The sequence below is a fragment of the Strix aluco genome, chromosome 1 (assembly GCF_031877795.1).
Source record: "Strix aluco isolate bStrAlu1 chromosome 1, bStrAlu1.hap1, whole genome shotgun sequence".
NCBI lineage: Eukaryota > Metazoa > Chordata > Aves > Strigiformes > Strigidae > Strix > Strix aluco.
In genome coordinates, this window is record NC_133931.1 from 42,422,926 (window position 1) to 42,442,476 (window position 19,551).

Below are 19,551 nucleotides of genomic sequence, written 5' to 3' on the forward strand. Positions count from 1 at the left end.
TTTTTAAAATTAATAGGGTTTTTTTACACTTCCTTGTTTTAAGCAAGCCACTGTAAACAATACAATCCATGAAAAAATCCAAATTTCATTAGTGTCACTGTTTAGCTACCATTAGCCTCCTGAATTTACTGTATTAATACACTAATACATTAACTCCCACTAAAATATTCTAATCCAGCAGTTAATTTATCTTCTGTGAATAGCTCTTGAGGGCACACCAGAGTCTGTAGTCAAGAGCCTAGACTCTGACCCAAAACTGAAGGACCTTTCAACCTCTTTCTACCATACTTTCAAGTAGAATGTGCAGGGGAAGCAAGAAAAGTATTTATTTAAACAGCACAGCACCTTTCAAACCCCTGCTCTTTTTGACTGTAGGGAGCCATTTGTTCCAAGACAAGCAAGTAAAGTAGCTTGCTCCCTCACCAGTATGTATTGACAAGTGTGCTCTCCATCCTTTCTCTTTGAGCATGTTTGTGCGCAGGGAGTTCTCAAAATTTCAATGGAGATTACTGGATCAAACAGCAGATTTTTAAAGCTGCTTAAAGATGCTCACATTACAAATTGCCGTTTCATATTCTTTATTATGCAGTATATTAAATCTAGTTTTTCATAAGAACATGTTTGCTTAAATCATCAGATGAAAGTAACATTCAGAAAGCTGTGTTCTCATACTTCTACAGAAGTGTAACAGCAACACAAACACATCAATCTGGAAAGGAGGCATATTAATGATCTCAGTGCCAAGAAAAAACCTTCTTTTTTTTTTTTTTCTGGTGATAGCAAGCCTCCTCTCCTCATAAGGACTTTCCTTGAAGTTGTGAACATTCAGCCTCTTACAGAGTTCCGCTGCCTAAGGATGAGCATCAGGTTTAAAAAACCCTCCAAAGCAATGCTGCTCTCAGAGATGAAAGGAGCTATAGCAGTAAATACAGAACACTTCACTGAATTAGCAGACTCAAGACTCTGTTCTGACTACAGCTAGCTTTTGCAAGCCCAAGTCTCGTTCATCCCCTTGAAAAGGCACCACCCTGGAAGGGCCACGCTCACCCTGGCAAAACCCTTTCCATGCCTCACAGCTTCACGCGGGGTTTGACCCCACAGCCCAGGTAATCTCTGCACACCCAGGTGTACCCTCAGATGTCCGACAACCACACCAAGTGTAGTGGCTTCTTCGCACGGGCTTCTCTAAACCCTACATGTCCCCGAAGCCCAGTTCTGCCCAGACTTCCTCGGAAGCCAAATTGGGCACCCTCCTCTCCCTCAGTACTACCCCCAGCACCCACACCCTTTTCCCGGCTCCACCCGCAGCCCACCTGGGCTCATTCCTGCATCAGCCCGCACGAAATCCACCTTCTCCCAGCCAATCACCTCTCCAACAGAAGTTATTTCCTCCCTCATAAAAATCAAAAGCACGTTATAAATACGGGTTTTTTTTAAAAGGAAACTAAGGGAAAGAGGCGGGGAGCCGCCCCGGGAGCCCCCTCCCAACAAGCTCCTCCGTCCTTAGAGCCCCTCGCCCTACCCCCGGCCCCAGCGAGGAGCTGAGGGGTCCGGGGGCCATGACCGCCCCCTCCCCGGGCCGCAGCTTTTCGCCGCCGCCGGGCTGCCCCCAGCCCCGCTCCCCGCCGTGGAGCGCGGAGCCCCTTCCGCCCCGCCCCCGGGCATCCGGTCAGCCCCGCGCCGGGGCGGGCTGCCGGCATAAAGGCCGCGCTGCCTGCCCCCGCCCCGCTCGGCCTAGCTCTCCCTCACCCGCCCCAGAGCGTGCCGGGCGGGCGGAGGTGCCGTCTCTGTCCTTCAGCCCGGCAGACGGAGGTACCACCCCGCGGGGTCCCGGTGGTGGCCGGGCGGGCGCGTCATGGGGAACAGGACGGGGTGTGCGGCCGCTCGGCGCGGGGGGGCCGCGGTTCCTGCCGGTGCGAGGGCAGGTCCCGCTCTCGGGGCGGGGGCGATGAGGTGATCACCGCAGCGGGAAACTGCCCGTGGAGGCTTTTTTATGATGCTCTTTGGGTGGCAGGCGAGGCGTGCCCAGCGAGAGTAGAATGGCCCAGCGTCTTCCAGGGGGTGAGGAAGGTGTTGCTACACCTCGGTCCTTGGACTGTCTTGGCCACTACGTTTTTTGGGGGGGGCCTCACAACCCTGTAGATGCAGTGAGCAAATTCACGCTTGCTAAGATGCTCAGGTGATGGCGTTATCAGCCTTTATTTAATCCCTTTGGCTTGCAGAGGCGTTTTGCGGTTCAGGTGCCAGCCTCAATTCTGTCCTTGTGCTTCATGACCACTGACAGTCTGCAAGAGCTGCTCGGTTGCGAGCGTTGTTAGCACATGCACTGAAAAGTCTGTGTTGGCAAAGTCGTCTGCACTTGAAATCTGTCTGAAAAGCCTTTTAAAAATCTTTGATACTTCACTACAATATAAACGCTCCTCCACACTTCTGTCTGTGTGGATGTAGGAATATTAAAAAACAATTCATGGTACCAGAATGGATCTGAGATTTTATGTGTGCTAAAGGTACCCTTGGTTAATTCACCTGTAAATACATCCCTGCTCACTTTAGTTGAGCAGCCGAAATCAGCCAAGTGTGTTGCCTGATTTAATTGTGTGAATGGATGTGCTTGATTACAGTAGCTGGTGTAATTAGCAGTAGTAATGCAGTGAGCCTGTGAGAATGGAGGACTCCTGGCACGGTCAGAGCTGGGTTAGGCAAGAGACATGTCAGTGGAGGTTGAGTGTCTCATTGAAGGATGCGGCGGTGGTGTTCTAGCAGAGTCTCCTATGCCTAAACTGTACTTCTCCAAGAGGCAGTCAGTACTTCTCTAAGATCTGATGTGCCTCTGTCCTATGCAAGCCTAATACATGATAATTTTACTTAATAAATTACTGACATAAATTCTAAACTGGGTTTAGGTCAAATTGTGTATTACCTTTTGAAGGCAATTGCCTCTCTTGTTTTCCCATAGGGATTAACTGTAACATCCTTATCCACTCCAGAAATACCAATCTCCTTTCATGCAAATGGGGGATGTTAAGTGCATTAAATTAGTGTAATCAAGTTAAATTCAGCAACTGCATTTATTTTAAAGATTTGTTGCTTCTGTTTTAGACCCAGCAGAGAATTTGTGTTTCAGAAAAATTGCTGGGTTTTGATGTACACGAAATTTAATAACACTTTTACTGCATGAGTCTGGTTTTGCTTATATCTGTAGTAGCTCTATAACTATAAGAGCCTACTATAGGAAATGTCAATATTGGCTCTAGAAAAATGTTCCTGTGCTGTTTCAGTATTTCTTCCATTTCTTACTGGTGTTACTGCCAGTAAGGTTGCTAGAACCTCTGCACACACTTTGCCCCGTTCTAAAGGGAATGAAGAACAGAAAATGTTCACCTTGACTCCTTCAGAAAGAAAAACTTGTTTCCCTACCTGCTATGTTTTTGACAAATGTTTTTCTGTTATCGGACTAGTTTTAAGATGTCCTAATCTTTCTGCCAGAAAACTTTCTGAAATAACTTGCTCTGTTCTAGTAGTGGCCTACTCCTTTTCAGAACCGGCCTTGTTTCCCATGTACAAAACATGAGACTCGTGATAACACGTGTATGTCCAGATGCTAAATTTCATGAACTTTGCTCAGAGTAGCAGAGATGTAAGTAACTTATCTCTTGGCACTTGTCAAACATGATTACCTATACACATAGATAGCAATGCTAACAAAGAGATGTGATCAAACTGGACATGTAGTGCTAAAGGTTGAAGTGTAAGTGCCAGCGTGCTCTACCTTTAGCTGAGAAGGAAGATACTAATCCTTCATATCGTAGTTAGTAAAAGATTAAAACCTGTTTTGACCAAGGGTGCATTTTTTTGCATAGCATTTGTATACTGGGAATTAAATAGCATTCTTTTAAGGACTTAAATGCCTGCTCGGTGTCAGCATTACTGTGATGAGTACAGACTTTGAAGTTAAACACATACCTGAGATGGTATGATTCAAGCCCATGACATTTGCTTCATGCAGGGAGGTAAAGAGAAGAAAGTCAGCAGCTTCGCAATGCATTCCTAACAAAACACTCTGTTCAATTGCAAAAGCAGATTCTCCTCAATAATGGTAGTACTGGTAGTTGTAAAGCTAGTTGTGACAGCCAGTAATGTGTACCTGGTGTGTTTTGGAGATTTCTGAGCCTATAGCACTCTGAAGCTCCCTATGCTGGCAGTTTTTCAGCAGCTTGAGACTGTGACTTGGTCTGCATATGACTTCTTGATGACAAGGATTGCCTACATAGCAAAAAAATTTGTGGTCCTAAAAGGAGAATTTTTCCTGACCTAAAGTACTAGCTTGTGAGCACTAAAGTAATTTGATCAAGCCAGGAGTTATGATTTGTAATTGCCATGCATTTCTGCTGAAGATGCTCAAGAGGCAACTATAAATTTCTTGATTCTAGTTTTTGAGTCCACATTCTGTCAGGGCAGAGATGGAAACCTGTGACATAAAGGGTGGGGAATTTCTAAAGCAGATGAGGGCAGGTGTTTCCTGCCTCTGCCAAATGGTAAATCAGTTGGGTGCTGCGTTCTGGAGGAGAGTAGGAACAACCTGGAGATAATACATAAACAGGATAAATGGTTCAGATGTGCAGATGTAAGCCTATACATTTTTTTGGAACAACATTCAGAAGCAGGCTAGAGAAAATACTTAGAATGGATCCAAAAATGCTTTTTTCAATTTTGAAATGCTGATGTTTGCATTTTCTGTCTTTATGGTTTATTCTATCTGGTGAACATTTTCTTTTATCAGGTATCTGAAGAAATAGTCTTAAGATGAACTTCTTCCTGGAAACATTGAAAGTCATCGTACTTCTTGTTTATTATGTGCTGGAGTCTCTAGTGCTCTGGGTTGTGCCTAGACGGAAGAAGAATGTTAGTGGTGAAATAGTATTAATAACAGGAGCGGGAAGTGGCCTTGGAAGAGCCTTATCTTTGAAGTTTGCCAGCCTTGGAGCCACACTGGTTCTCTGGGACATTAATCAAGAGGGGCTCAAGGAGACAAGTAGGCTGGCCAGAGAAAATGGAGGAGTAAGAGTACACTGTTACATCTGTGACTGTAGCAAAAGGCAGGACATCTACAGAGTAGCTGATCAGGTAAAGTATCTTATTTGTGGCTTTGACACTATTCTGAGTGGGTGCATGAGTGTATGATGTATGATAATTTTTAGTGACTTCAAAGTAAGAGAATAAAATTAATTTATTCAGAATGTATTGTGCATGCTACCTATTTAAAGAATAATGGTTTTTAAAGCTGACTTGTGTACCTCTGTTCCTTTAAAAATACAAAGAGCTGGTTCTCTCGTTCAGTAGCTCATTTCAACTGGGTAGCTTCTCATTCATTCAATTACTGAGCAAGCGCTTACTGGTGAAGTGGAGAAAATCAATTTATTGAAGCTAAAGCAGTATTTTAAGTTCTGACAGCCTTTTACTAAAAGTAAACCCTAAAGACCATATATTGTAAAAAGGATTAACTCCTCAGGCAATTTTCAGATAATTCCATGACTGTGAATAGATTTCTGTGGACTTACTTTATCAGAATTAATAAATGTATCTTGAAGTCTTAAATATTTCTTACTTTCCTTTCTGAAGAGCTTTATAAATATAGTATGTGGTTAGATATTTTGGGCAGACTAGTAGAATTGCCAAAAGCTAAAATTGCTTAACAGTTTCCATTATAACAACCTGTTCTCATTTGCTTAAAATGTTGCTAAACTTAACTGTTGGACTAGAAAGTTTCCACTGTGAGTGTTTGCCTGAGGATGAATTCTTAAAAAAAAGTCCAGCTGTCTTCAGGAACATTTGTTGGCTGAAATAATGTTCCTCTTCTGGTGCTGTTTAAGAAGCTCTAGCCTTCTGCATTTTTCTATCTGTGCAAAAATGACTAGAGCAAACTTTCTGATAAGTGACGTTTGTGCGTGACTTGCAGCTTTTTAGAGGCTGGTACTACTGGTTTTGTATTCTGGTAATGCTGATCACCCTTGGTCCCCCTTGCAGCTCTGTTACACCAGGTAAGTTGCACATCTGCCATCCCTACAGAGCATTTACACATGTCTCACTGCAGACCTGTAACTGTGCTTCCCACTGAACTGGGAGGAGTGGAGGAGGAGGGATTATTGTAGTGTGAAGGACACTGGAATGAAGAAGATGGAAACTAACCTTCTATTTTGAGGACTCAAGGGCTAACACTTCAGTCCCATGGAGAAAAGCAGTAGCAGAGCCTTTCTGGCCAAGTATAAAAAGGAGAAGAGTGTGTAGATGTGTGTGACACAGGTTAAGGATGATAAAAACAGAGGTAGACAGGAGCGAAGAAGTGGTAAGAGGGTCTCGGTGCATGATTCCTTGCTTATAATCTTCTGTCAGCAGTTCACTAACAGCTGATCCACAAACAGTCCTCCTGCTGATCCACATAGAAGGAAATACCCTACTACTGTTATTTCAGAAATGTCATGTCCTGCTGACAACTGATGTAGAACCATGCTGACAACTTTTCCATCTTATTAATGACAAAGAAACTTTAGTATTAGTTAGTGCCTGGTGCCACTGTTTACTTAATGCAGTGTAGTAGACTTGCAGTTTGCAAGATGAGGCAGCACAGTTCCAGGTTTTGGTTTTTTCCCCCTGGTGATTCAGTGTCATGCAGTGACTTGGAGTTTTGCAAGACTACAGTGAACTAAACTCATGCAGGCAGAGCAGGATATGGTTGAAAACTTTGCCCAGTAAAACAAACTCAAAGCCAAAATGAAACGTATGTGAACCTTAAATACCTGCTTCTGGTACTTCATCAGCCACACAGAGAGACCAGGAAAAAGTCACTTCAGTAGGAAGAAAACCAAAAAGCCAGGCACATGTGGTGTCCCTGTTGGTACAGGAAAGGAACAAGATGAAGGACAGCTTTTGGCTATCTAAGCTATAGCTTAAAATTTATTTCTGAAGTCCCTGTTCCAGAAGTATCCAACCCCCAAAGGAGTGTGGCCTTTTCTGAGCTACCCCTGCCTCCCTTGAGTCCAGCTAAACTTTAAGAATCTAGGGCTTTGAAAGAGGGAAGTAACTCTGTTTTTTGATCTTCCTACTTGTGAGGAAATGGAAGCCTTTTCCTCATTATCATGTTGCAAAATTGCATCTGGGCTCACATTTACTTCCAGGACCTCTCTTGCATGGTACTTTTTTGCTTATCCACTGGGGTTTTTTCTTGCTTGTTAGTCAAGATGACAGTTTGTAGCCAGTTTTCCACTTTTCTGAGTGAGAATCCTCTTTCCTGTGCAGAGGAGCAACAGTAGAAACACATTTCCTGGTGGTATTTCATGCTGCCTATAATTCATCCAGTGCTTTCTTCCACCTCTTGTAGGCATTTATGGAGTGGTTCGTGGTTCTTAAAAAGTAGACACTTCGGGATGCTGTTTGGGAGTCATGGGAATTGCTCACTACTAAACTTCAATATAAAAGCATAAAAATAAATGCAGAAACAAACAAGAAATAGTGTTTATACCTGAAAAAGATGTTTAACCAGATCAGCTGTTTGCATAATGCTTGCCTTACTTAGGGCTAAAACAAATACCTGGAACATACTTTCCTGCACTGCACAAATGGAGAGGTTTAGGGCTCTGCAAAGTTAACATTATCCCCACCCCCCTTAATAGCTAGGAAAAAGGCTTGGTAAAGGTCTTCTGTACTTGGCCTCAAAGCAGAGTGTGGAATCCTGGGCTGAGTGTCTTGGCGCTGTCATGCACAGGGGAGAGCTGAGAGAAGGGAATTAAAACAGCCAATTTGCCGAGGAAAGAGCTGCCACATCTAGTTATAGGGAGGCAGCATGAACAAAGATGATGTAAAGCTGGAATCATTTGTCTGGGTTGCAAGAAGGCACTTGAATCTGCTTTGAATTCCATCTGAAGTGTGAATATATTTTGGAGGACTGAGTAGAGACAGGTGGGAAAGGAAGAGGTGGTTCAGGTTTTTGCCACTAGTTGGAAATGGGATGATCAAGGTTCTGTTACTATTTCCCTTACCCCATCTAACCTAAATGCACCAGTCACCAAGTTATAAACTGTATGTAGCACATTCCCTCACCTCTGTCTGTCTTTTGTTTGCACAAAAGAAGCATGACCACTTATTCAGATATCTGTTATTTGCCCCAAAGGGTAGACTTGGTGTACTGGTCCAGACTTCCAGAGTGGCTAGATCATCTGACACGAGGCAGTATTAAAGCATCATTTACTAATGATTACATTTATGTCTCTGAACACATACTATTTTTAACTTGTGATGAGGGATACATATTCAGGTTGGTGACTAGAACAACTTGTCTCATGGTGCCTATGGAGATCATGTGGTGCTGCTTCAGAAATATTTAAATTGTTACATGACAACTTTTTGAGAGGGGAGTAGACAGGCAAGAATGTGTGAGCAATGACTGAGGTGGAAAGGGGCTCTGGCTGATGAATTTATTATAAAAGCTGTTCTGTATAATGCTACCGAGGCTGCTTTCTGTTTTTTAAATCCTTACTTAGTTAACAAACATGGACAAGATTGCAACAAGTTTAAGGAAGATGAGGAATTTAAGCTAGAGAAAGGATAGGTGGTAAATTATCCTTTAATTCTTTACTATCATACAGGCTAGCCTACCAGATCTGCTTTTGCTTTCCTCAGTCACTGTAGGCACCTAGCAAAGGAAACTCCATTAAGAAATGAGGTTCTGTGATCTGCAACTGTATGGCAAGATGGCACAAAACCAACATGGCTTCCCAAAGCTGTTGATCAGCACGTTTAGCACTTGATCCAGAAATCACAAATTAAACAACATATAGAGTACCTATTTCCTTTTTCCCAGATAGCTCAGATTAACGAACTGTACTTCAAATACTGCATTAAATATTTTCATTCTACTTTTGAGAGCTGACACAGTATCTTGATATCAGCTGGCCTATAGTTGTTCTCTCAAGTGAGTCTGTTCATGAAAGTTCTTCTTGGTCTGGAGCTAAGAGGAGAACTATGCTTCCTTTTACTGAACTAAATATGTAGATATTCTTTAGCCAACTTACTTTCCAGGAACCATCTTACAAGAATTCTGGTACAGTGTTAGAATTGAAGTAAATACAATAGAAACAAGCTTCTGTGCTGTGAGCCCCAGAAGCTCATAAGGCTTCCACCTTCTGTGAATGCACACATCCTAAAAGTCTTCCTTTATTCAGAACCCCACAGCTTTTGTTTCATCTTCATAACAAACTATTGCCCTTCCTACAGTTTTTTTCATTTCTTGTGTTGTCCTAAGAGCTAATGTCAATGGAGACGTGGTGTTCTTTCAGGCTGTCTTCATGAGAAATAAACTTGTAAAAAAGCCCTTTTTGCTTGGTAAGACAAGCTCTTAAGTTCCTGACCTGTAAAGCTGCTTGAAATATTCAAGATATTTGAATAAATAAAAAGGTTGTAAGGAAGAAATTAATTTTACAGGTGGTCTTTCTCACTGCCTCTGTATATGAGGAATACTTATTATCAAAAGTGACCATTTGCCCATTCTAATTCCAACATGCTGAGAGCAGAAAACTCCATTTGCTCCCCCAGAAAGCTGTAGGGAAGTCTGGTTTAATGCATGTGCTGTGGAATGCAAGTGGTTACCACTAGTGGGAAAACTACTGTGTAATACATGTCAGTGTTTAACAGTTGCAGTCAGGAGTAGTGGAACATGGAGAATCTTGACAATACCTGGAATATTAAGATCCTACTAAGTAGCTGCTGCCCTGTACAGTGGGAGAGATGAACCTCTGTCTGGACTGTTGGGATGAAGGCAATTAATGTTGCCAGCAGGGAATCCAGTTTTCCTTCTGCTCATCAAAAGACTCAAGTACTTTGCAATCTGGCTTCAGGCTTCAAGCTGTATGGCTGCACTGCTGCTGTACTCAAGTTGTGCTATGGAAAACAAGAGGATTTAAGTATAACACAAGGAATGTCACAAGTGAAAGTTTAGGTATTGCAGCCCTCGCCTAGATTTGATGTACCTGACTCTGGTGAGCTTACCTGAGGAGCTGTGTACTGTGCCTCACTGCATGGCATAGAAATGGCCCTACAAACAGAATTGCTCATTGGTTTTAAGATGGATTTGCTGTAGCAAAATACTTGTTGCATTAGTTAAGCTCTCTGCAATAGAGACTTATCTGGAACAGTCGCAGCAAGAACCAGAGGTGCTGAAAGCAGAAGCTTGTGTGGAGCTGTTGGGCTCCACGCCTCCAAAGAAAGTCTAGCTGTAAGCTCAGCAATAAAAAGGCATCAGGTAAGAATGTTCAAGAACCTGAGGTGTTTGGATCCATAACAAGCATAATAAGTTCAACTTAGTTGAAATGTGCAATATTTCTACTTCTTATATTTTCATATATAAAACTTGGAAAGCATGTTTTGTATTTATTGCATAATATCTTGAGGCTTTTTTTTTTAGGTTAAAAAAGAGGTTGGTGATGTTAACATCCTAGTCAACAATGCTGGTGTCGTAACTGGGAAGAGGTTTATTGATTGTCCAGATTCACTTGTTGAAAAAACCATGGAAGTCAACATAATGGCACACTTCTGGGTAATACTTATACTTCGCATTTATGTACTAAAACATCCTTTTAACATGTTTTCAGTGTTAATTTTGCCTTTTGGAATTGAGGAAAATATACAAGAATATATAGCTCCTTCTAAGTTCAGTCAGAAATTATACAAGAACTTACTTTCTATGCCTGGGAGTCTGTAAAATAAAAACAAGGTCCTTTGGAAGGAAGAGAGGGTCCTTTGGGAACTTCTGGGCTAGGTAGGGAGAAGCAAAATTGCTTCATATTTTGAAATGTTCTTAACTGAAGTTTACCATCTGCTAAATTCTGAAGCTGTTCATATGTTATAATCTCTCAATATTAATTGACATGAAGCAGGCCCAGCCTAAAAGCTGCTGCTCTAGTAACAGAGAATTGTTCAGTTCTGTTAGTGTTCTAGTTGCTTTGTGGTTGTGATAGTTTCAGTAAGAAGTACATGTTCAGACAGTGCTCTTAAGTGAGACTTTTGTCCAAAATGAGTAGTTTAATGTGCTCATCTATATGGGCATCTATATTTCCTATTGTAAAGAATGGCAAAGGGGATGTTAAAACATGCTTCAGTTTCTTCATAATATATATTTAATCCCAATGATTAGATTAAGTTAATAGAAGGAAGACACGAAATTCAAATTTTTGCCATTTTACAAAATTTGCAGTGAACACTTAATTCTCAGTTGAAACATTGCACTGCTGAGCTTTAGACTGAGAGAAATTTAACAGCTAGCTGAACCTGTATCTTCAACTTTCAGCAAGTTACCATTTGTCTTTGAGGAGAAAGTGGTACTGGTGGGACCTGGAAAGTCCCAGCTTAGCTGAAGGTTAGAGTTCAAACAACAAACTTTTTTTTCTTTTTTTCTTTTCCTTTTTCTCCACTCTCTTCCATAATGGAAGGGAAGGAAGCTTATTTAAACTGTAGGGAGAATTTCTTTAAAAACAAAACCTTCAAAATATTATAACATGGCTTACTTGGTAAAATGTTTCATTGCAACTTTGACTTACGTTTACAGACTTACAAAGCCTTCCTCCCAGCAATGATGGCTTCTAACCGTGGACACTTGGTTAGTATCGCAAGTTCAGCAGGACTAGTTGGAACCAATCATCTTGCAGGTAGTGTATTAAAGCTGATGTTCACTTAAGACAGTTTGATTTGAACTCTGCAATCAATACTCATAAAAATCCTAATTTTGAGTTTCTGGGTCTTTGCATATGGGTAAAGCAAAGGGTCATACTTTCATACCAGCTGACTTTAAATAGACCATTTCTTTCAAAGGAGGTTTCTAGATGCTCAGCAGTGCTGTGAAACAGGTTCTTCTGCTGAGGCAGTTAGAGGATCTAGAAGCCATCTAGAACTTTGGAAACTGGGAACTTCAATGTTGTTGAAGTTAACCTGCAGGTATTTGGTGTGGAAGAGGCAATTTTTTTTTTTTCCCCCAGGTATATTAAGCAGAGTCCTGTACAAGTTTCCCTAACTCAAAGAACTACTAAAATCCAGATATGGTGCAGAGGCAGAGGTGTGATATCTCATTTTGCATTCTATCTCTCAGCCATTCATTCAAGAGGACCCATACAGTGATGGAAAGAAAATGTTGATATTAGGGCAAACTCCGAAGGCATTTCTGGAAAACATATGCAAAGGGGGAGGAAAATGAAATAATGTGACATAGCAGTAAAAGAAATCTAGTTTCAAAGCAGTGATAACAAAGACAAATTGAGTTTCAAGTTGAAACCACATTAGAGAGTATTGAAAGCTTGAGTTTGCATGAGAAGCTAGTACATGGATTCAAAGATAAGGTCTGGTATGAAAAGATAATTTCATTTGCTATTGTTCAGTAGAGAGTGGAAAGGTGATGGCAGGGATTCAATGAAAAACCCTCTGTCTGCCAGGTTAGAACAACAGTTAACTTAGGAAAGGGAAAGTAAAGGAGTGAATAACATAAAAGGCAAATTTGATTAGTAACCTAATCCTGAAAACGGTTCCTACTCTATTGTAAAGTATTTTATTATTGGACAGCAATTTCCTGCAGGTACTGTGTATATATATCATTTCTATACTACAGTGCTGTTGTACACTGTAAAAAAAAAAAAAAAAGGCAAAACAAACAAAAAACCCAAACCACAAAAAACAAAAGCAAAACCGAACCAAACCTGTGACTAGTTAGTTTACTTTCTCCGTCAAAAACTGTTACTGCTCATCTGTACAGTGGTAGGACTCACTGAACCTGTTTAGTAAAGTTTAATTAGTAAATTAAAATGTTTAACTGCAATTAATGTTTTATTTTACAGATTACTCTGCAAGTAAATTTGCAGCAGTTGGTTTTGCAGAGTCAATTGATTTAGAGATGAGAAATATGGGAAAGACTGGTGTTAAAACCACAACTGTGTGTCCTTACATTATGAACACAGGAATGTTTGATGGCTGTAGCACCAAGTGAGTAAACTCTTGAGGTATTTATGCAACCTGCATGTTTAGCATCTTACATACTCTTATTTCCTTTATGAAAATGAACTAGACTTTTCTGTGTTATTTTTAGGGCCTCAGACGGGTGTTAACAGTGCTACCCAGTGACTGAGCAACCCAAATAGCAAAGTCCTCGGTACTTTACTATGCATTTAAGCTGAAATGTGAAACATAATTGGTCCTTTCCTCTGGCTCCAGTTATTCTCTCTGGTTTCTAAACCCTCATTGCCTCCTGAAATCAGTGGCATAGCTTTGCCCAGTATGCTTGTATAATGACGAAATTTAGGAGCTGAATAAAAGCCTAGTGTGTCTTAATATGAGGACTATGTGGATTTGTCTTATGAGACATCACACAAAGGGAAAATAACAATGGTCACTCTCTAACATAATGAAGGTTCTGTTGTTCATAGAATTTGTGGTATTTATTTCTTTTTAGTTGAATAACTGCAAAATGGAGACTTATTTTGAGTAAAATGTTAATCCAAAGCAATTTCTATTATAGTAAGAATTCTTCTCTTCCAGGTGGCCAACTCTGCTTCCTGATCTGGAGACAGAGTATGTGGCCGAGAGGATAATCACTGCTATTCGGCAAGACCAAGAGATGTTGATACTACCACGCCTTACTTATTTTTTATTAGCTCTGAAAAGGTAAGTTACGCCTTCCCTTCTTTTCCCCTCTCTCTTTCTGTCCAGGGCTATGTTAGCTGGATGTTTGACTAAAAGTGCGAACTAGGCTTCTACTTGTTGGTGTGAATTTTCATTGTTATGCATGTTTCTGGAGTTTTCTTGTTTTGTTTCCAGGGGTTCAGTCTATCCTTGGACCACAGAACAATGACAGAAATGTCTTAACTGTGACTTGTTGACTCCATCAGGGTGTAGTTTTACTGTGGGCTATAGAGACTGGGCCTGCTCCTCAGTAACTGCATATCTGGTGTCTTGCCCCAGCATTAGGGTGCTTCTGACTCTGTTGCAAGCCAGGTTGGGAAACTGATCTGCCTAATAACTCAGACTGCCAAGTGAGTGTAATGGGTATTTTGAGAGGACCAGTGGTACTGTATTCTAGAGAGTATACTGTCTTTGCCAGTATTAGCCAGGTAAAACTAATTCTGTGATAAAACTATACAACTCTTCTGATGTCTGTTTTGGTTTTTTTCTCTTCTTCAACTCCCCTACCTTGCAGTGTGATACCAGTGAAAGCAGCTGTTGCCCTTGCAGACTATTTTGGAGTCTTTCGTGTCATGGCTGGCTTCAAAGGTCGAGCAAAGAAGGCCTGAAAAAGTGCAAAATCCAGAGACCAGCAACTCTAAAGTTGATCTTATTAAAGGTGGTGGTGGGAAAGGTCTGCTTCTCTAGCAGCTGTGAACTTAAGGTGCCTCACTTCTCATTAGTAACAATTTTTAAGGAAATTGCTTTTTAATTGGCTCTTAATCAACAGCTTTCACTCAAACTGTATTTTTAATCCAGTGAACTTTTTTTCACATCCTTATGGAAATACATTAATTGAAATTAATTCCTTTGGTTATGTCTGTTATAATGCCTTAAATATGACCATGCATCGCAAACTAATAATTGGCAACTTTTGGGGGAGAAGGGACCAAGAAACCACATGTATTTGGCAGGGAGCAAAGGAAGGCCTCTAGTAGACCTGACTTCTTGCTGCCATTCGCTGAACCATGAGGAGGGGTGTACTGCTGGTGCCATTACCATTGCCTGGTAAGCTGAGGAATTCAAGAGTTTCCTGAAGCAATGGATTCGGATTTATACAAATGGAAGTTTTGTGAAATGAAAATATGTGCTGTGTCGGTGTAAAACCAGTGAAATATTTTAATTTCTGGAGGTGCTAATCTCAGGATTTACAGATGACTATGGATGTTGGGGTGGGGAGGAGGAAGGATGTAAATTATACGTTTGTGCTGCTAATCTACTTTTTTGTCTAATTTATTTTAAAAGCTAATACTATGACTGCAACTTTGTGGTAGAAGTCTTTGTATCTAAGTGCAATATTTTAAGAAAAATTCTAAATTTTTGTCTCCTAAGCAGAATAAACTTCTAGTTATAAAGCATAAGACTGCCAGTCTAGGTGGGCTATCAAATATCTTGCCAAGTAAGACAATCAGCTACTAAAAGTAAAGGTATTACATGGTATAATCAGGGTTTCTTTTGGGATTATTTCAGAATGGAGTGATGCTGATAAAACTGAAGTGAATGGGATCATGACAGCCATAGCTTGACTAACAGCATTATGTTTTGCTTCTTTGAATTGGATGGCAGGTTGCCTTGTCTACAGAGATTTGTTTTATTTTCCCTTTACTCTTAGGACTATCCATTTATTTTGGACATGTGCTGAGGAGACCTTGCCCTTTTTGACAATGACCACTTAGAAAACTGAAAGCCCCCCTGACTCTTCGTAAATCCAAAACAAAAAAAAAAAGGAAGATTATACCTTGAATGGATGTCATTTATGCACATGCTAGCTAAGCCCACTTATGTCACAGTACTCTACTGGAAATTGGTAACACTTGCAAACTAAGACTAAAATGCATTACAATGCAATTAATTGAAGGACAGTATGGAGAAAAGGGTGATTTTTTTTTTTTAATGTTTTTTTCCATGATGGCCTAGAAGCTACCTTCATTTCCCTTGTCTATATAGTTAATGAGATTTACCAGCGGAAAAAGGTTTACTTTACTACTTATGAAGGAGAAACACTGAGTAAAACAAGCGTGTTAAAAATAGCCTTACTTTTAGGATGGATGGATGAGAGTTAGAATTCAGACTGATGAAGAAAAGGTTTGTCTTACTGTCCTTTCAGATCTGCAGCTTTTCTACCTCAAATTCTGCTCATTTTACAGTAGATTTCAAGAAATGAAAGTTACTAATTAAAAAGCAGATATTGCCTAATATGCTGTCCATATGTACATTGCACTGTTCACAAAGTCAACCACTAGTAACTGTGGTGTGTCTGTCTTGCAGACTCTTCATCTTTTTATACTGACAGAGCACATTTTTCCTCCTAACTGAAATACTAGGTGTGCAGGATTCTAGAGGAAAGAAGTGGATTATGCATACGAACAGTATGTATCAAACTCCAGTTCTTGTGAGAGCAAGTAGATTTTCATTCTTAGTGTCTCTGAGAACGTGTTCTGCTGAGAGAAATGGAAAGCAATGGGTCTGGCTGTGGGATTTGTGGATTCTTAGGTTTATCACACCACTAGGAGGATTTTACCTGATAATCTATGCCACATAAGTACATCTCTCTAGGGCTTTTACTACTTCACAGACTCATTGAGCTTGGAAAGGACCTCTACTCAGAGCAAGGTCAATTAGAGCAGGTTTCTCAGTACTGTGTCCAGTCAAGTTTTGAATATCTTTAAGGCTGGAGACTCTACAACCTCTCTCAGCATCCTGTTCCAGTGTTTGTCCACACTCAGTTTTAAAAACAAATGTAAATTATGTTTAAATTGAATGTACTTTTTTCCAGTTTGTGTCTGCTGCCTCTTGTCCTTTCAGTGGATACCACTAAGAGTCTGGCTCTGTGTTTTACACTTTCCCTTCAGGTACTTATGCACGCTGAGCCTGAGCCTTTTCTTCTCTAGACTGGGCAGTCCCAGCTCTCTCAACCTCTCCTTGTATGACAGGTGTTCCAGTACCTTAATCTTTGCAGCCCTTCACTGGACTCACTCCAGTATGTTCATATCTTTTAGAGACCAAGTTCTATAGTAGGTTGAGTGTGCATAATCTGTCATACGCAGCTTTGCTAGAAAATCTCTGCTAGCTAGCTGTCCTGGTAAGAGTACACAAAATTGCTTTTATGCAAGTGTGCTGCTACTGCTTTGAATGCTACAGTCACTGTCAAATTTTTGTGTGGCTGGAGGACAATAGCCTATCTTGGTGGTGGTGTTGATCTTCCACATCTCCTGAGATGGCATGGCAGATATGTAGAGCTGTATCCTGGAGGTCAAGCAGCACAAATCCTTCCCCTGTGTGTAGGAGGTGGTATGGAGTGAGTGTTTGGATCTTCAAGTGACATACGAACTTCTTGAGATAAGATGGCTTACTTCCAGAATAACAATGATCTTGACTGATTACTTTCCTGATGCCAAGAAGGACTCTTTCTTCCTTCTCTCAGCAAGAAAACTCCTCACAGAAGGACTGCTGTGAGACCCAAACAAGAAGATAGAACATGAAATGGAAGAGCATCTCAGTTGTGACAGCATCATGTTTGGCAACAGCAGAGGACTGTGTTCTGAAGCACATCAGGCAGCTCCCACTAAGGAATTCTTGGTTCCATGACCATTGCTCGAAACTTTAAATAGTCTCTAACAAAATGTTTGGATCCCAAATTTGACTGAGGTGGCTGCATTGGCTTGACAATCACCAATACAATGATTCAAAAACAGTCTAGAACATGGTCTTTTGTTGCCTGTTGTGTTTCTTTTCCATGTGAGTTCCTGTGGTAGCAGAAGTCTTAATATCCTGTAAGTACAGAGAACATAATTATTCTTGGCACTGACTTGATCCTCTGAACAAGACTGAGGAGGAAAACAACAACAAAAAAATAGCAGCTGAGAATACAGGTTCTATTATTATTATTTATTTCATGAATTGAGAAACTATACCCAAGAGTGCTATGCAGTTGATTTGGAAGCTGGTCTTCATGGTGGTCTGATGTAACTTCAGCATGGAACCAAGCAGATACTCTCTTCTGGTAACTTTTCCTAGTGGCAGTTGTGTTCTGAAGACACCTTTTGGACTGCATGCTTTGCTAAGCAGCTGTCCAAAACCACAGATTTTGTAAAATAAAGCTTTTAACAAAATAACTTAGGTTCTCTGACTGAATTCTTTGCTGTGAGTCAGTAGAGACAGGTTTGGATCCACAGTTATCAGATCTTCCAGGTGAATGCAGAACTGCTGTGTTTCTGGTGAGACTTAGTGGGGTCATTGATTCTTCAACAGGTTGGGGAAGCATTACAGGCAGTGATTTGTCCACTCAGTGTATAACACACTTTCTCAGTAGCCCTCAGTGTCTCCAGCTTGACAGATCTTTTCTCTGCTTGCCAAAGCCACCAAGCTCACAGCCTGAAGTTGTGTGGATAGCATATACCTGAGGAAAACATAGCTTTGGGGAAGAAGGGTTAAAAAAAAAAAAAAAAAACAAAAAAAAAAAAACACCTTCACACCTTCTTCCCTTGCCCTTAGCAATATTCACACTAGGAATAAGAGTGTCCTCATGATCAGGACACAGATGTACAAGAAAAGGGTATGACAAAGGCATAGGCTATAAGCCAAGGTGCCTTGCAGTGTTAGGTCTGCTGGGTAGTTACTGCTTGATAAAACAAACCTTGATTATTGGTGTAGTTGTGTTGAGAAATGTCACCCTTATCCAAGGTGGTAAATAACTACATCTGTCTAAGGAAACATGGTTTTGCAGGACTTGTATTGGGATGGTCTTCCAGGCTCCCTGCCCAGGAGGGAAGAACTACAGAAGAGACTCAGGAGAGGCAGAGCCCTAAGACGGGGTCTGGCATATTCTGACACTTCCTCAACAACATGTCTTGAGGTCTAGAGGCAGCATCCCTGGTTGTGGTACAGAAAGAAGAATCAACAGAGCCAGAACATGAGCAGCAAACAACAGCACTGTCAGCAGCTGCAACCAACAGCAAAAAAAGAGCTTCTTGCCAAACAAGTTTTGTCTGTTGGCACCATAAACTTCATGTTGTGAAGGTGCTATGATCTAGTCTATGAAACCTACATGATGGTGCAGCCTCACTGGAGCAGAATCTGCATCACCTGTATTAAGTGCATCACTGTAACTACAGCTTGCTGAGAGATTAATGCAGAGTGAGATGTGGTAGCTGAGGAATCTGTTGAGCATGCAATCCTCAATGATTATTGCCCGTAACTGGGAATTCTTGGTGGAGGGCTAACATGGAGGGTCTTCTCTATATTCATTTTAGAAAATACACTTTGCATTACTTGTTCTGTTTGCAATTTTTCTGGCATGATAATGATTGACCCTGAAGCATGCTTATACAATGCACTGTGCACAGGTAATTAAATTCCCGAACTGATTCAAGTCATGCTACAGTTACTGCGAAATAGCCTATGTGTGTTTTGGGAAGCTTCTAACAATGTCAGAGAGAGCTGTCAGTTTGAAGTAGTCACATCTGTAAAGGGTGTGTATCCAGAAGGAACAAATCTCACCAGAACAGCCAGATGAGGTGCTTGTTGGAAGTGTTTCCTTCAGGAAGTACTTTATTTCCATGCTGTCAATCTGTAGCAGAAGATGGGAGTAAAATGACAAGGTTGAAATTTTGTGTGTTAAAACTCCCTAAAAGAGTGAATACCAAATTATTTCACAAAAAATTAAATACTTGAAGCAGGTAAAGCTTGCTTGTAGAAATCATCTCCACCTGCAGCAACAGGCAGAAATCTGTTTTGAGCATTGCTTCTGAGCTGAGGACTTGGGAGACAGCTATGAAGCTAGTTTCTTCATCTTTTTTGTTT

The 19,551-nt window shown here is 40.9% G+C and overlaps 1 protein-coding gene across 4 annotated transcripts; it reads left to right on the forward strand.

Moving 5' to 3' along the window:
- Positions 1 to 1,698: 1,698 nt before the first annotated feature.
- Positions 1,699 to 17,864, forward strand: LOC141921026 (epidermal retinol dehydrogenase 2-like). 4 transcript variants are annotated; one of them, XR_012622531.1, is made up of 8 exons: positions 1,699 to 1,812; positions 4,781 to 5,124; positions 10,454 to 10,585; positions 11,594 to 11,693; positions 12,870 to 13,014; positions 13,567 to 13,692; positions 14,225 to 16,118; positions 17,174 to 17,864. XR_012622531.1 is itself a non-coding variant. In XM_074818834.1 (8 exons), exons 3-8 carry the CDS (start codon positions 4,804 to 4,806, stop codon positions 14,316 to 14,318), a joined length of 918 nt encoding a protein of 305 aa, XP_074674935.1. In that variant the 5' UTR covers positions 1,756 to 1,812; positions 3,519 to 3,637; positions 4,781 to 4,803; the 3' UTR covers positions 14,319 to 17,864. The 4 variants fall into 4 exon arrangements, 3 of the variants coding, with proteins under 3 accessions (XP_074674927.1, XP_074674935.1, XP_074674943.1); XM_074818834.1 differs by adding an exon at positions 3,519 to 3,637 and having other exon boundaries at positions 1,756 to 1,812; positions 14,225 to 17,864; XM_074818826.1 differs by having other exon boundaries at positions 14,225 to 17,864.
- Positions 17,865 to 19,551: the final 1,687 nt, after the last annotated feature.

Excerpts from the sequence above, each read along its gene's own strand:
- LOC141921026 (XM_074818826.1), top strand. The coding sequence starts at position 4,804 with ATGAACTTCTTCCTGGAAACATTGAAAGTCATCGTACTTCTTGTTTAT. Across the intron at positions 10,586-11,593 it reads ACATAATGGCACACTTCTGG|ACTTACAAAGCCTTCCTCCC; the intron begins GTAATACTTATA and ends TTACGTTTACAG. Across the intron at positions 11,694-12,869 it reads TGGAACCAATCATCTTGCAG|ATTACTCTGCAAGTAAATTT; the intron begins GTAGTGTATTAA and ends TTTATTTTACAG.